Source organism: Oryctolagus cuniculus, chromosome 8 (assembly GCF_051225735.1).
Source record: "Oryctolagus cuniculus isolate XC-2025 breed Fujian yellow rabbit chromosome 8, ASM5122573v1, whole genome shotgun sequence".
Classification (NCBI taxonomy): domain Eukaryota; kingdom Metazoa; phylum Chordata; class Mammalia; order Lagomorpha; family Leporidae; genus Oryctolagus; species Oryctolagus cuniculus.
In genome coordinates, this window is record NC_142874.1 from 99,813,817 (window position 1) to 99,831,205 (window position 17,389).

General features: G+C 39.7%; 1 protein-coding gene across 5 annotated transcripts in view; it reads right to left on the reverse strand.

Annotated features, from left to right (window-relative positions):
• Positions 1-17,389, reverse strand: part of BMPR1B (bone morphogenetic protein receptor type 1B) — a 443,407-nt gene that overhangs the window by 26,646 nt on the left and 399,372 nt on the right. For all 5 annotated transcript variants that reach the window (XM_008267582.5, XM_017347401.4, XM_089302608.1 and 2 more), the window contains 2 exons: positions 14,063-14,159; positions 12,886-13,024 (listed from right to left, as the gene is read on the reverse strand). In XM_008267582.5, the coding sequence (XP_008265804.1) occupies positions 12,886-13,024; positions 14,063-14,159 (236 nt within the window). The remainder of the gene's footprint in view (positions 1-12,885; positions 13,025-14,062; positions 14,160-17,389) is intronic.

A 17,389-nucleotide genomic window follows, 5' to 3' on the forward strand; every position in this document is an offset into this window, starting at 1 on the left:
TCTGCCATTCTATATGTCTGCTGTGTATCCCACTTTCCATGTTGGATCGTTCTCTCCTATGTAAATCTTATTCTAAGCAGCTTTGCATTTGCCTTTGTTCAGAAGATAGTATCATCTTCTTACAAGTGAATGTGAGTCCTGACAGATGTGGCAAAAATTAAAAATACAATGTTTTTGAGAGTTAGTGTAACATCGAAGGACTCAAAAATATAACTTGAAAAATTTTAAATCTGTGATTTATTTGACTTAGCAAATGTTTCTAGTTTCTTTGTGCCTAAATTTTTATTCCTAATTATATTAGATATCTATTTTAAAGGGTGACTATATAAATAAGATGTCCAGAAGATTTAATCATTGTAACTACTTCCAAAAAGGGAAGCAAAAAGGAGTTATAACAGGGTCTGTTTGTGGTGTAGCAGGTTAAGCTGCCTCTTGCAATGCCAGCATCCCATATGGGTGCCATCTGGAGTCCTGTCTGCACCACATCCTATCTAGCTCCCTGCCGATGTGCCTGGGGGAAAGCAGCAGATGATGGCCCAAGTGCTTGGGCCTCTACACCTATGAGGGAAACTCAGAAGAAGCTTCTGGTTCCTGGCTTCAGCCCAGCTTTGCCCAGCCCTAGCCATTGCAGCCATTCAGCTATGCAGCCTTTGCAATGGACAGAAGATTTCTCTCTCCTTTTCTGTCTCTCCAACTTTCTGTAACTCTTTCAATTAAATAAATAAATCTTTAAAAATAAATAAATGAAAGAAGTTATCACTATTCCAGTATTGTCACCTTATCTACAGATTAAGTATAGGTATCAGATACTGATAGTCTCTAATATTTAAGTCCATGTACATATGACAACACTTCAAAAAAGTTAATGGGACAATGGGTTAAAAAAGATAACTACTCTAATACATCGCTGGTGGAAATGTAAACTAGCACAACCATTATTGAAGATAGTATAGATTCCTCAAAAATTTTAAAATAGATCTACCATATGACCCAGCCACCCCACTCTTGGAAACTTACCCATAGGAAATGAAATCAGCATATAAAAAAAAATACCTGCAACTGAAAGTGAAAGGTTGGAAAAAGATATTCCATGCCAACAGAAACCAAAAAAAGCAGGTGTAGCCATATTAATATCAGACAAAATAAACTTTAATACAAAAACTGTTAAGAGAGACAAAGAGGGACACTATATAATGATTAAGGGTTCAATTCAACAGGAAGATGTAACTATTATAAATGTATATGCACCTAATTACAGGGCACCGGTCTATTTAAAAGATATGTTAAGGGACTTAAAGGGAGATTTAGATTCCAATACAATAGTACTGGGGGACTTCAATACTCCACTCTCAGAAATAGACAGATCAATAGGACAGAAGATCAACAAGGAAACAGCAGATTTAATTGACACTACTGCCCAAATGGATCTAACAGATATCTACAGAACTTTCAACCCTACATCTACAGACTTCACATTCTTCTCAGCAGCGCATGGAACCTTCTCTAGGATTGATCACATACTAGGCCATAAAGCAAGTCTCAGCAAATTTAAAAGAATTAGAATCATACCATGCAGCTTCTCAGACCACAGCGGGATGAAGCTGGAAATTAGCAACTCAGGAAACCCCAGAAAGTATGCAAACACATGGAGACTGAACAACATGCTCCTGAATGAACACTGGGTCATTCAAGAAATCAAAAGAGAAATCAAAAACTTTCTGGAAGTAAATGAAGACAACAACATAACATATCAAAACTTATGGGATACAGCAAAAGCAGTATTGAGAGGCAAATTTATAGCAATAGGTGCCTATATCAAGAAATTGGAAAGGTACCAAATAAATGAGCTTTCAGCGCACCTCAAGGACCTAGAAAAACTGCAGCAAACCAAACCCAAATCTAGTAGGAGAAGAGAAATAATTAAAACCAGAGAAGAAATTAACAGGATTGAATCCAAAAAAACATTACAAAAAATCAGCCAAGCGAGAAGCTGGTTTTTTGAAAAAATAAACAAAATTGACACCCCATTGGCCCAACTAACTAAAAAAAGAAGAGAAAAGACCCAAATCAATAAAATCAGAGATGAAAAAGGAAACGTAACAACAGACACCACAGAAATAAAAAGAATCATCAGAAATTACTACAAGGACCTGTATGCCAGCAAACAGGAAAACCTATCAGAAATGGATAGATTCCTGGACACATGCAATCTACCAAAATTGAACCATGAAGACATCGAAAACCTAAATAGACCCATAACTGAAACAGAAATTGAAACAGTAATAAAGGCCCTCCCAACAAAGAAAAGCCCAGGACCAGATGGATTCACTGCTGAATTCTACCAGACATTTAAAGAAGAACTAATCCCATTTCTTCTCAAACTATTCAGAACAATCGAAAAAGAGGGAATCCTCCCAAATTCTTTCTATGAAGCCAGCATCACCTTAATCCCTAAGCCAGAGAAAGATGCAGCACTGAAAGAAAATTACAGACCAATATCCCTGATGAACATAGACGCAAAAATCCTCAATAAAATTCTGGCCAATAGAATACAACAACACATCAGGAAAATCATCCACCCAGACCAAGTGGGATTCATCCCTGGTATGCAGGGATGGTTCAACATTCGCAAATCAATCAATGTGATTCACCACATTAACAGACTGCAGAAGAAAAACCACATGATTATCTCAATTGATGCAGAGAAAGCATTTGATAAAATTCAACACCCTTTCATGATGAAAACTCTAAGCAAATTGGGTATAGAAGGAACATTCCTCAATATAATCAAAGCAATTTATAAAAAACCCACAGCCAGCATCCTATTGAATGGGGAAAAGTTGGAAGCATTTCCACTGAAATCTGGCACCAGGCAGGGATGCCCACTCTCACCACCGCTATTTAACATAGTTCTGGAAGTTTTAGCCAGAGCCATCAGACAAGAAAAAGAAATCAAAGGAATACAAATCAAGAAGGAAGAAGTCAAACTATCCCTCTTTGCAGATGATATGATTCTGTACTTAGAGGATCCAAAGAACTCTACTAAGAGACTATTGGAACTCATAGAGGAGTTTGGCAAAGTGGCAGGATATAAAATCAATGCACAAAAATCAACAGCCTTTGTATACACAAGCAATGCCATGACTGAGAAAGAACTGCTAAGATCAATCCCATTCACAATAGCTATGAAAACAATCAAATACCTTGGAATAAACTTAACCAAGGACGTTAAAGATCTCTACGATGAAAATTACAAAACCTTAAAGAAAGAAATAGAAGAGGATACCAAAAAATGGAAAAATCTTCCATGCTCATGGATTGGAAGAATCAACATCATCAAAATGTCCATTCTCCCAAAAGCAATTTATAGATTCAATGCAATCCCAATCAAGATACCAAAGACATTCTTCGCAGATCTAGAAAAAATGATGCTGAAATTCATATGGAGGCACAAGAGACCTCGAATAGCTAAAGCAATCTTGTACAACAAAAACAAAGCCGGAGGCATCACAATACCAGACTTCAGGACATACTACAGGGCAGTTGTAATCAAAACAGCATGGTACTGGTACAGAAACAGATGGATAGACCAATGGAACAGAATTGAAACACCAGAAATCAATCCAAACATCTACAGCCAACTTATATTTGATCAAGGATCTAAAACTAATTCCTGGAGCAAGGAAAGTCTATTCAATAAATGGTGCTGGGAAAATTGGATTTCCACGTGCAGAAGCATGAAGCAAGACCCCTACCTTACACCTTACACAAAAATCCACTCAACGTGGATTAAAGACCTAAATCTACGTCCTGACACCATTAAGTTATTAGAGAACATTGGAGAAACCCTTCAAGATATTGGCACAGGCAAAGAGTTTCTGGAAAAGACCCAGGAGGCACAGACAGTCAAAGCCAAAATCAACTATTGGGATTGCATCAAATTGAGAAGTTTCTGTACTGCAAAAGAAACAGTCAGGAGAGTGAAGAGACAACCGACAGAATGGGAAAAAATATTTGCAAACTATGCAACAGATAAAGGGTTAATAACCAGAATCTACAAAGAGATCAAGAAACTCCACAAAAACAAAACCAATAACCCACTTAAGAGATGGGCCAAGGACTTCAATAGACATTTTTCAAAAGAGGAAATCCAAATGGCCAACAGGCACATGAAAAAATGTTCAAGGTCACTAGCAATCAGGGAAATGCAAATCAAAAGCACAATGAGGTTTCACCTCACCCTGGTTAGAATGGCTCTCATACAGAAATCTACCAACAACAGATGCTGGCGAGGATGTGGGGAAAAAGGGACACTAACCCACTGTTGGTGGGAATGCAAACTGGTCAAGCCACTATGGAAATCAGTCTGGAGATTCCTCAGAAACCTGAAGATAACCCTACCGTTCGACCCAGCCATCCCACTCCTTGGAATTTACCCAAAGGAGTTTAAATTGATAAACAAAAAAGCGGTCTGCACCCTAATGTTTATTGCAGCACAATTCACAATAGCCAAGACCTGGAACCAACCTAAATGCCCATCAATGGTAGACTGGATAAAGAAATTATGGGATATGTATTCTTTAGAATACTATACCGCAGTAAGAAACAACGAAATCCAGTCATTTGCAACAAAATGGAGGAATCTGGAACACATCATGCTGAGTGAAGTAAGCCAGTCCCAGAGGGACAAATACCATATGTTCTCCCTGATCGGTGACAACTGACTGAACACCAAAAAGGAAACCTCCTGAAGTGAAATGGACACTATGAGAAATGGTGACTTGATCAGCATAGCCCTGACTGCTAATGGACAACTTAATACATTATCCCTCATAGTATTTTTTTTTTTGTCTGTTCTACTTAATATGACTGGTTTAATTCTGTAATTATCACACAGTTATTCTTTTTTTTTTTTTTTTTTTTGACAGGCAGAGTGCACAGTGAGAGAGAGAGACAGAGAGAAAGGTCTTCCTTTTGCCGTTGGTTCACCCTCCAATGGCCGCCGCGGCTGGCGCGCTGCGGCCGGCGCACCGCGCTGATCCGATGGCAGGAGCCAGGAGCCAGGTGCTTTTCCTGGTCTCCCATGGGGTGCAGGGCCCAAGCACCTGGGCCATCCTCCACTGCACTCCCTGGCCACAGCAGAGGGCTGGCCTGGAAGAGGGGCAACCGGGACAGAATCCGGCGCCCCGACCGGGACTAGAACCCGGTGTGCCGGCGCCGCTAGGGGGAGGATTAGCCTAGTGAGCCGCGGCGCCGGCCCACACAGTTATTCTTAAGTGTTGAAAATTAACTGAAATGTGATCCCTGTTAAACATAAGAGTGGGAATAAGAGAGGGAAGAGATGTATAATTTGGGGCATGCTCGGGCTGACTTGCCCCAATTGGTAGAGTTGGAAACATACCAGGGGATTCCAATTCAATCCCATCAAGGTGGCATGTGCCAATGCCATCTCACTATTCCAAGTGATCAATTTCAGTTCACAATTGATCATAATGAAAGGACTAAGAGTCAAAGGGAGCACATAAACAAGTCTAGTATCTGCTAACACTAACCGATAGAATAAATAAAGGGGAGAGTGATCCAACATGGGAAGTGAGATACTCAGCAGACTCATAGAATGGCGGATGTCCTAAATAGCACTCTGGCCTCAGAATCAGCCCTAAAGGCACTCGGATCTGGCTGAAAAGCCCATGAGAGTATTTCAGGCATGGAAAGCCAAGACACTCTGGCAAAAAGATCTCTGTGAGTGAGATCCCAGTGGAAAGAACAGGTCTTCAAAGAGGGAGGTGCCTTTCTCTGAAGGGAGGAGAGAACCTCCACTTTGACTATGACCGTGTCTAAACAAGATAAGAGTCGGAGAACTCAAGGGGCTTCCATAGCCTTGGAAACTCATGACTGGTGCATAGGGAGATTACTGATGCCATAAACAGGAGTGTCAATTGGTAAAGTCAACAACAGGAGTCACTGTGCACTTACTCCTCATGTAGGATCTCTGTCCTTAATGTGCTGTACACTGAGGCTTAATGCTATAACGAGTACTCAAACAGTATATTTCACTTTGTGTTTCTATGGGGGTGCAAACGATTGAAATCTTTACTTAATGTACACTAAACTGATCTTCTGTAAAAAAAAAAAAAAAAGAAATTATCAATTCCCAACTTGACTCTCACTGGGATTAAACATGACAATAGGTCTGATCTGATTTCATCATCATTTAAAAAAAATCATCTATTATTTTTCACTTTATGTTTCTGTGTGGGAGCAAACTGCTGAAATCCTTACTTAATGTATACTAAGCTGATCTTCTGTATATTAAGATAATCGAAAATGAATCTTGATGTGAATGGAAGGGGAGAGGGAGTGGGAAAGGGGAGGGTTGTGGGTGGGAGGGACGGTATGGGGGGGGAAGCCATTGTAACCCATGAGTCGTACTTTGGAAATTTATATTCATTAAATAAAAGATAAAAAAAACAAAAACAAAAACAAAAAACAAACAAACAAAAAAAAATACCTGCAGCCCAAGATTTATAGAAGCCCAAATCACAATAGCCAAGATACAGAATCAACCCATATATCCATCAACTGTTGACTGGAATACTATTCAGCCATAAAAAGGAATGAAATCCTGTCTTTCACAATAAAATGGATGCAACTGGAGACGGACCATTGTGCTTAGTGAAATAAGCCAGCCCTAAATAGACAAATTTTCTGATTTATGGTAATATATAGAGTACAAAAAAGTAACATATATGAGAGAAATTGACATTTTGAGATATGATTATTATTTACAGTTTTTCTACTTACTACTTATTAAATTCTTTATTTAGCGTAGGGTTAAGTTTTTTATTATATATTGAAAGTATGTCACTTCAAAAATTTGAAGAAAAATAAGAAAGGAACAAGAAGGGAGGATGAGAGTAAGGGAAGGAGGGAGGATAGAATGAGAAGTATCAGTATGTTCTTAAAACTGCATTTATAAAATACATAAAATTTGTTCCTTTTATAGAAATAATTTTTTTAAAATTTGAAACCAAACATATGTAGGATCTTCAGAAAATATATATTATGAAAATTTATGCATGGGTTTTAAAAATTTTGTGCACCAAATTAAACTTTTTAAAAATTAATAATAAAGAGAGCTAGCTTACTCGCCAAATGCCTAAAATGGCCGGCGCTAGGAAGCCAGAAGCTAGAAGCCAGAAGCTGGGAACTAAAGCCAACTCTCTGGAGGGTGCCAGAAACCCAACTCCTTGAGCCATCACTTGCCGCCTCCTAGGGTCTGCATTGGTAAGAAGCCGGAATGAAGAGCCAGAGCTTGGGATAGAACCCAGAGACTCAGAATGGGAAGTGGGTATCTTAACTGGCATCTTAACTGCTACACCGAATATCTGCCCTAACTTACCTTTTAATTCTGTTTCCCATAAGCTTTTTGCAGTACCTTCTATAAGTAATGCTCTGAACTTTCTACCATGACCCTGAATTATTCCCACCCAACACACTCTTCTACACAGCTTACAAGTCTTTATTTAATAAGGCTGAGTTAAAAGTGAAGAAAATATTTCAGAAGATTGCTCAATGTTCAGTGTGAAAAGAATTTATCTTGAAGAGTTGAAATTGTATATGTGCGGGTGTAAAAAGTTAAGCTTAAGCTTACAGGTTTAAACCTTCCTGGTACAGCTGTAGAAATAAGACAGAGTAAAGTAGCACCTTGACAGTAGGGACTCCATTTTGGAGCACTTGAGACTCCATTCTGAGAAAGAACCCCCCCCACCATGAGACTCTGGTCTGAAACTATGATCTCAAATAGTCAGACAATAGCAGTGCACTACATCACCCTTGGCAGAGCACAAAAACCCCCTAGCATGCACCTGGGTTACCTGGGCTAATAATAAAGATGTCATTTGTCTACCACTTGTTCTCCTTGATAGGTGACAACTAACTGAGCACCAAAAAGGAAACCTTAAAGTGAAATGAACACTATGAGAAACAGTGACTTGATCAGCCCTCACCCTGACTGTTGATGAACACCTTAATATGTTATCCCTCTTAGTATTTTTGTTTGTTTGTTCTACTTAATACTTTTGGTTGAATACTGTAATCAATACACAATTCTTCTTAAGTGCTGAAACTTAACTGAAAAGTGATTGCTGTTAAATATAAGAGTGGGAATAAGAGAGGGAAGAGATGTGCAATTCAGGACATGCTCAAGCTGACTTACCTCAAACAGTAGAGTTAGAAACATACCAGGGGATTCCAATTCAATCCCATCGAGGTGGCATGTACTAATGCCATCTCACTAGTCCCAGTGATCAATTTCTGTTCACAATTGATCGTAATAATAGGACTAAGAACCAAAGGGATCACATAAACAAGAATAGTGTCTGCAAATACTAGCTGATAGAATAAAAAAGGGAGAGAATGATCCAACATGGGGAGTGAGATACACAGCAGACCCATAGAATGGCAAATGTCCTAACAGCACTCTGGCCTCATAATCAGCCCTTAAGGCAAGCGGATCCGGCTGAAATGCCCATGAGAGTATTTCAGGCATGGAAAGCCAAGACACTCTGGGGGGAAAAAAAACCTAAATGAAAGATCTCCACGAGTGAGATCCCAGTGGAAAGAACGGGTCATCAAAGAAGGAGGGGGTACCTTTCTCTGAAGGGAGGAGAGAACTTCCACTTTGACCATGGGCCTTGTCTAAATACGATCAGAGTCAGTGAACTCAGGGGGCTTCCATAGCCTTGGCAGCTCATGACAAGAGCCTAGGGTGATTACTGATGCCATAAACAAGAGTGTCAATTTGTTAAGTCAACAACAGGAGTCACTGTGCACTTACTCCTCATGTAGGATCTCTGTCCTTAATGTGCTGTACATTGAGATTTAATGCTATAACTAGTACTCAAACAGTATTTTTCACTTTATGTTTCTGTGTGGGAGCAAACTGTTGAAATCTTTACTTAATGTATGCTAAACTGATCTTCTGTATATAAAGAGAATCGAAAATGAATCTTGATGTGAATGGAAGGGGAGAGGGAGTGGATAAGGGGAGGGTTGCGGGTTGGAGGGACGTTATGGGGGGAAGCCATTGTAATCAATATTCTGTACTTTGGAAATTTATATTCATTAAATATAAGTTAAAAAAAAGATGTCATTTGTCTGTGTCTTACATTAATGTCAAGTCCTAATTGCTAATTGTAATATTGTAACTAGTATTGTCAAGATTATGATAAATATTAATTTCACTTAGGTTTTAGGTTATGTTGACCCCAGTAACCATATACTCTCTTTTGATTTTATGTACTCTCTTTTGATTTTAGCAACTGTGTATAACAACCGTGCATAGCACCATGTATTCCCCCCTTCCCGGTTTTGTGGTTTTTGCCTTTATAAACCCTAACCTTTGGTTATTCGGGCTGCTCTGCTCATGTATGATCAGACAGCCCCAGCATGCTGGATAATCAATAAATCTTTAACCCTTTGCTGGTTGCATGAGAGAAAAGTCTCTTGGAGTCGTTCCTCGGGCGGTGGGCTTTTTCAGACTCTAACAATCTCATTTTTAATTCCTTTAAAAGTTCAGATAAATTGAATATAAAAAAAGCAATAGAACTTTACTATTTATTATCCACTATGTATGTATTACATATTATGCTGGGCATTTGCATATATAGTAGCTAAAAAAAAAACAGAGAGAAAATAAAAACAAACACTACCTTACGTCTTACCACCCTATCTTCTGCCTTCCTTTTGAGGAAGAAAAAAAAATAAATGGATATTTTACGAAATAAGAGAAGACTCAAAATGAAAGGGCACATGTAAAGCCTTGTGGAGAACACCAAGTCCAAGTTGTGTTTTTATGTAAGGCAGGAATTTTTCCATGATGTTAATGAACTAAATAACAAATAAGTATGAAGGTGAGGTATTCATTCACATAATTCATGGAGGGACTACTATACACTTACTGTCTTAAAACCAGATATTAAATCTGTAATACTGAGACTTTTTTATTGAACAAGGGTCTCTAAATTGCTCCTTCCCATCTGACCCCATCGAATATATTTATTGCACTGAACTAACGTGTGAGTCTTTGCTCACAAACACTAAAAGCACAGTTTCTGCAGGCAAATCTCCTGGGTTCGAATCCCAGCTCTTCCACACGCAAGCCAGTTGGACTATCTGGGCCTACATCACCTGAAGTGTAACACAGGGAGGTATTTCTAGTGCATTCACGGGTCACAGAATGACATTTCAGTCAATTTCAGGTCAAATATATAATGATGGTTTCAGTTCCCTAAGAGTATATCACCTAGTGATGTCATAGCCATCTCAGTTTGTGTGTACACGGAGTGTTGCCTGTGACAGTTCTTGGAGGGGCGGGGTATATATTATTTCATTAGCTACACTATCTCACAGGGTTGCAATGAGGATTAAATGAGAATATATTTGTAAAAGCTACTACCTGGCCAGGGTTGGAACCTGGGCAATCTGGTTTGAGAATATATGCTCTTAAGTCCTTGGGCCGTTCCACCCACGTGGGAGACCTGGAAGAAGCTCCTGGCTCCTGGCTTCGGATCGGCACAGCTCCAGCCACTGTAGCCATCTGGGGAGTGAACCAGCGGATGGAAGACCTCTTTCTCTATGTCTCTACCTCTTTTTGTTAACTCTGTCTTTCAAATAAATAAAATAAATATTTAAAAAGAAAAAAAAGTAAGAGCTGGCAGCATTTGCTTTAACTTATTTGAGAAGTAAAGAGACAGAGAAAAAACAGAAAAAAAGAACTCCCATCCACAATTTTGCACTTCAACTACCCACAACAGCCTGGGCTGATCTGGGGCCAGAGACAGGATCAGGGATTGCAATCTGTATCTCCCTCCTGAGTAGCAGGAACTCAGTTACCCAAGCCATCACTGTTACCTGCCAGGTCTGCATTAGCAGGAAGCTGGAGTCAGGACTTGATGAGGGACTCAGTCATCTTAACCTCTAGGCTAAATGCCTACTCCTTGCAACCTTCAGAAAAAATGACTCTGCAGGCCCTTTCATAAGTCAAGCACTCTAACTGATAGGAAGTGAACAAAATGGAATTTCCACACTCAAGGAGTGTGTTGGAATGAGAAAGCCATGCCAAGATGGCCACTGGCAAGCAAGCGTCAGTTACTCAGGAGTGGCTTCAAAACCCCCTGGGAAACCACCTGGCAATGGAGCCTGCCTGGCAACAAGCTGTGACTGGATGGCTTCGGATACTGCCTGGCTACAGGCTGTGATTGGTTAGAGCATAAACAGCCCCTTCACCGGATTGGCTGCCTTGGCTATTTAAGCGGCTGTACCTACTGAAATAAACGAGTCTGCGGATTGCTTGCCTCTGGCCTGCTTTCACCAGACTCCCGGGGTCTGTGTGGTGGTGACTCCGGGCCTCTTGCCTCCACCACGCTGCTCCTCTCAGAACGAATCCACAGCAACAAAGGAGGACAAACTCCATCAAAAGACACGACACATTAACATCAATAACATTATTTTAAGCTGTGGTATTGGTACTAAAATGAAAAACATTACAACAGAAGCTAAATAAATACGCCAGCTTAGAAGAAGTTGTCACAGAGGCAGAACATGAGGTAGGCCTCGAGCCCTAACTGGGGAGAATGCTCCTAAAGAAATGACATCTGCAAAGACATGGATGGGGTTGTATTTAAGAATTTAATGAACAGTCACTCAACAGTGGTGTAGAGTTTGGAACGCAGGTGGCAGGGAGGTGGGAGCAGGGCATGGGTAGGCAGGCTGAGTGTATACACCATAGGATCAGGCTAAGATGACCCAGCAACAGCACTGGGTATTAGAATGCTATATCCATGGAAATGACATAATAAGATCAAAGATTTTAGAGCACTAACTGCATAGTAATGGGTTAGAAAGAAGAAAAGTTCTAGAAGAACAATCAGTTTGAATTTGAAAAGCAGGAACACTTAATTCATGAATACTGAAAGGGAGTTTTACCACTTGTACTTTAAAAAAAAGTACAACAGATGTTCAAATATAAGATTTGTATTTGCTACGTATTAATTAAATCTGGGAATAAATAAGTCAAGCAACTTGATTCCAAAACTTCTACAACAATTTGGATCATTTGGACCATACTGCTAAAAATAACCACACAGGTCATTTTGTGCCAGGCCTTAAAATACATATCTTGTTGTAGTAACTAAAAGGTCACAATGAACCAAGGAAGCAACAGTCAAAAGCCAGCATCAGGCCAAAAGGATCTTCAAAGTTTACTAAGGAAACGATTTCTAATGAAAATTGCTCTTTCCATCCCAAATCCCGACCATCTTTCCACACGGCGCATAAAAGTGACACACACCTGTGTCGTGGAAGCAAGCGCCTTGGACCGGGCAGACTGTCTCTTCAAGGCTCACAGTGTGGACAGCACTGACATCAGAAAACTAAAGCCCTCCTGAATGGAAAGCCAGGACCTCGCCCTGAAACGTAAGCCCTGTAGCGGACACGGCCTTTTTTCCTTTGTCAAAGTGCTCAGCTCCCAGATGGCAGTCATACCTTAGCCTTCAAAAGCCAGGCCAAAGTGCAGTAATGCTATCCTCACCAAAAACAGAGGCAAGATGGTCCGATGTTTCGTGTTTTCTAATCAGCTCTTTATCAGAATGTCTGAGGGTCTGGACTGTAACCCTACCTGTGCATTAAAAAACAATCACCTACCCTCAATATGTCAAAATGTTATCAGGAAGCCCTGCACCTGAGATCTGACGGCCAGCTGACTACAGAGAGCCTTCTCCTTGTCCGGGGCCCTATCTGTTTCAGTAAAATGAAACCCAGTGTTTACTGACTTCTCCTTTCAGACGACATTTCCTTTAAATTCAAGATATGCTCTTCTCATACCAGCAGAGGGAGGCCTGATCCACTTCCCGAGCTTTGAGACTGCTCGATTAGGTCTCTCAGGGACTCTCCTGGAGGAATGTAAGTTTCATCCTGTTCCAACCCGATGCTGTACCGAGGTCTGGTTTCTTGCCTCTTATACCTGAAGAGGGAAAAATGCAGATAATTTGAGAGAATAGGATGCAATGAAAGGGGTGAAGCCTTCCAGTAATCACAGAATTCATCTTAGCCGATAAATATAAAATTAAGTGCTAAGTATGTCTTATGTTTCTGATATCCAAATGATAATTATTTTGCCAGTGTATTTTTAAAAATAAACTATATGATTTTACTTGGTCTCAACCATCTATATCTATTCTTTTTCTTACAATATATTTAAGCACACTACATTCTGCTAGTATTTCTAAACAGCTCCTATATGAATTTCCTAAAATCTTTTAGGATCCTTAATTTAAGATAAATTTTTGGGTCATAACATACATTACAACTAACTCTTATGTAAGGTAATATAAAATGCAATATCAAACGCAGTAAAATTAAATTTCAAAAACATTTTGTTAGTAATTTTAATGTTTTCACTTCAAAATAATTTATTTTAATCAACTCATTCACTCATTTACAGAATATCACAAATTCATATTAAACTGCTCAAAAGGCAAATTATATGAATATAAAAATTGTTCATATTTCACAACCTAGAGAATCAGTTCTGAGGTAACAAAATGATTTATAATGAGCACACTTCACTTCAATATTATGACATTTTATTTTAGTAATTAATCTATAAATTATAGCTAAACTTTTTTAATATTAGAAGGAAAGTTTGGCTCAATAGCAAATTCCTTGTACCATCCTAGTTAAATACGTGTCATTTTTCTGCTTAGAGTGGAAACTAAGTAGCAACCAGCCCCCAAATTTCTTAACAAAACTAGATTCCCTAGGGATGAAATATATATGTGGACACTTCTGATGTCTGAAGCAGAAAAGAGATGGACATCTATTTACAGCTTCATTAGGACACGTATCCATTAATGGTAACTGATATTTTCAGTTGAACGCAATATCTAATCAGGTCCAAGTAAGCCATGGTGGAAAACACTGACAGGCAAAAGTAGTAGAATATTAGTGTAAGGAAGACACTGTGTACTCTGGGCACTCCACCTCCAAGCTGGAAACTTACCTGAAGTAACAGAAGAGAATGATAAGGACCAAGAGCAAACTACAGACCGTCACCGATATGAGTAGGGCCTTGTGGTGGATGGGTCCATCAACAAAATCTGAAATTAAAGACAGACAGCCATCATGCACAGAACAGTCCCACGTACAAACTCAGGAAGCAGCTCTTTGCCTAGAAGTACTTGCTAAGTATCACAGGCGAAAATGAAATGGCATTTCTATGCACTAATTTTTTTTAAAGAAGGATGAGTGTGCAGCGGGTGGGGGAGGGCCAGTGGAGAGGGCAAGACAAAGAGTTTTTTTCATCTACTGGTTCACTCCCCAGGTGGCCACAAAGGCTGGGGATGGGCCACAACAAAGTCAGGAGCAGAGAGCCCCAGCAGGGCCTCCAACATGGGTACAGGGGCCCGAGGTGTCTTAGCAGGGAGCTGGACCAGAAAGCAGAGCAGCAACTGGTGCTCAGGTGGGATGCCAGTGTCACAAACAGCAGTCCCAAAACACTGTCCCAAAACACTGGTTTCTAACATGCTAACTGGAAGCAAAAATACGCACATATCCCCAGTGAAATGTCTGGCTACCATGACTGACCACTCCTCCAGGCACACATGTCTACTCTGGAGGGACAGGCTAGACAAGGGATAAAGAATATAAACATAGGTGAAGGCACCAGTACACTGCAAATAGAAGCAGGAAGCTCATCTTTACTCAAGATCCGCTGATGAGGTCACAGCTCCTTTCATAGGGTTTCTGGAACACACTATACCAGGCCGTTGGATAAAAGTGGACCTACAGTCATTGTAGATAAAACAGGAAGTCGACTTCTGATGGGCACAAAGGAAGAGGCTGCCTCAAAGGTTGCCAAACACAGACGACAAGGATGTGCATCACTTTCAACAAAAATGTTCTTCAAAAATACATAGCTTTATTCTTCTTCAATGGAACCCTAATTTTAAAATGACTATTTTCTAGCCAAAGATATGACAGTTTTACCAAACTATGACGTATTATTTGTTAGAAGTCCAGTTCCTGACAAATCGGATTTACTTCAAGCATGCCTTTTCAAACTTTATATAAGTAAGAATGACTCAGAGAGCTTTAACACAAAAGCATATTTACTGACTTCAATCCCAGAGATTTTTAGGCAAAGGATTTCATTGTTAATAATCATCTCAGTTGATGTTTATACAGGTGATCTCTGGAGAAAAAGAACCAAAAACATGTACAATTACATGGTAATCAAATTAGCAGTATCTTATTAAGACAACCATACGCCCTTGACAAAAGAGTATTATTGTTTATTTTTAAATGTTTATGTACGTATGTATGTATTTGAGGGGGAGCACAGGCAGAGGCAAAGGCAAAGAACTCTCCAAATGTGCAAAGTAGCTCAAGCTGGTTTGAACTCAGACTCTGGGAAGTCAATCTAGGTCTCCCTAATGAGCGACAGGAGCCCAATTACTTGAGCCATCACTGCTGCTTCCCATGGTCTCCAACAGCAGGGATCTGCAGCCAGGATCCAGAGTCACGCTAATATTGGACATGAGCCCCTTAACTGCTGGGCTAAAGGCACAACCAACATTCAAAAGCACCATACGTTCACGAAGGGAAACTGAAAAGCAACAACCAACTAAAATAAATAAACTTGCCACTTCCTCTGCACTCAGTTAACATGGAGACAGGAGATTGTGAAGATTTTGTTATGACACTGAATTTCTGTAGTGACTACTCTGACACATGCATCCTTGCACAAGTCACTGATTCTATCCCTTAACTGAGATTCCTAGAAGTAGAATTAATAACTCAAAGAGCATGTATTTTAAGTTCTTCTCAAATGTATTGTCAAATATTCTTTTAACAGATTGTAACAATTTATATCTTTTACAACAGTTCTTGTTAAGATTTTACCAGATTAGTTTTTTAATTTTCTTGCTCTCTCAGTGCCTATCTATTCTGTGTAAAATCATAGACATGTAAATGTGTGTATTATAACTATTTGCATGCTTGTGTATTTTTTTTACTCATTTGTATGTCTGTATCATTTTTGGATCATTTAAAGTTATAGAATAATGCCTCTATCAATCTATAAATGTTTCCTAAAAACACGGCCACTGTCTTACAAATATTAATACAATTACATAGATCATGAAATCAATCTGAATATATACATTGAAAAGAGATATTTTGAAATGTTGCAGAAAAAAGCTTGTATTATTGTTTATACACTACATCCACAGATCTTGATGCTAATTTCTTGTCCAATTTCATTGTCCATCAAAAGTCTAAAATACATGTTTAATAATTTTTTATGACTCATACTACATGTAAAGCACTAACGAAAGTAGTGTTCATGCAACAAGAATGAATTAAAGATTAAAACAAGTAGTTTTATTGCTAATAAATTTACAAATATTGCCAACAATCCAGGTAAACAGAGGTCGGAACTCGAATCATTATGGTGAATATCCAAAGGGCCATTTAAGGCTTTACCGCAAATGAGTCATACGTTCACAGAGCCTGCACTGTTTGAAACACATTACTTAGTAAATCCTGAAGACAATCCGTAGGCTCTCAAAGTAGCCTAGAGCTTTATACAATTAAGTGTCCTGGTAATTTTTTCCCTCCATTTCCTACATATGCATGCAGACTGCCAACGGAAACCTAGTTTAAAGTATATTTTCAATTTCTAAAAGATAACAGAATCTGATTTTGTAGAAACCCACACAAGTTGCCAGACACTCAATTAGAACTAGAATGAACCACACAATCACAGCTCATTGTCAATCTATGAACAACAGAATACTTTCTCACTCCAGTGACATAACTTAAATAAAAGTCTCCGCTTCATGGCTTTTTACAGTCCATGTAAATGCAGAATACAGAATCCCCCCTGAACTGCAAACACTGTCCCACTCCTCTTACTCTGTTGCTGACTTATGAGAGCAGTGAGACCACAGGAGGTCAAGGATTCTTTCCTTATGGCCCCACACTTACAATGGCTCCCCTCAACTTCCTATTTCCCTTCTCTGGCCCCAAGAACCCTGTCCCCTGCAGCCTCATCTCCTGCCTCCTTGTTTTCCCTCATGAATAGGCGATCCTTATCAATCAGCTTTTTGTCTCTGCTGGTCACACTGGTCATGTTTTATCTGCCATTACCTGTGCGCAGAGCATCAACAATGTAAACATTCAAGTCACTGCCAGGGTCTGGGAAAGCGAACACTTGCAGATGCCTATCAGGAAAGGAGCCGGGGCTGCAGTCCTGTGGGGGCGGCAGACTGCGACCCGCGCTGTCACTCCTGCTGCTCAGGCAAGTGGAGCCCAGAGCTCCCCAGGG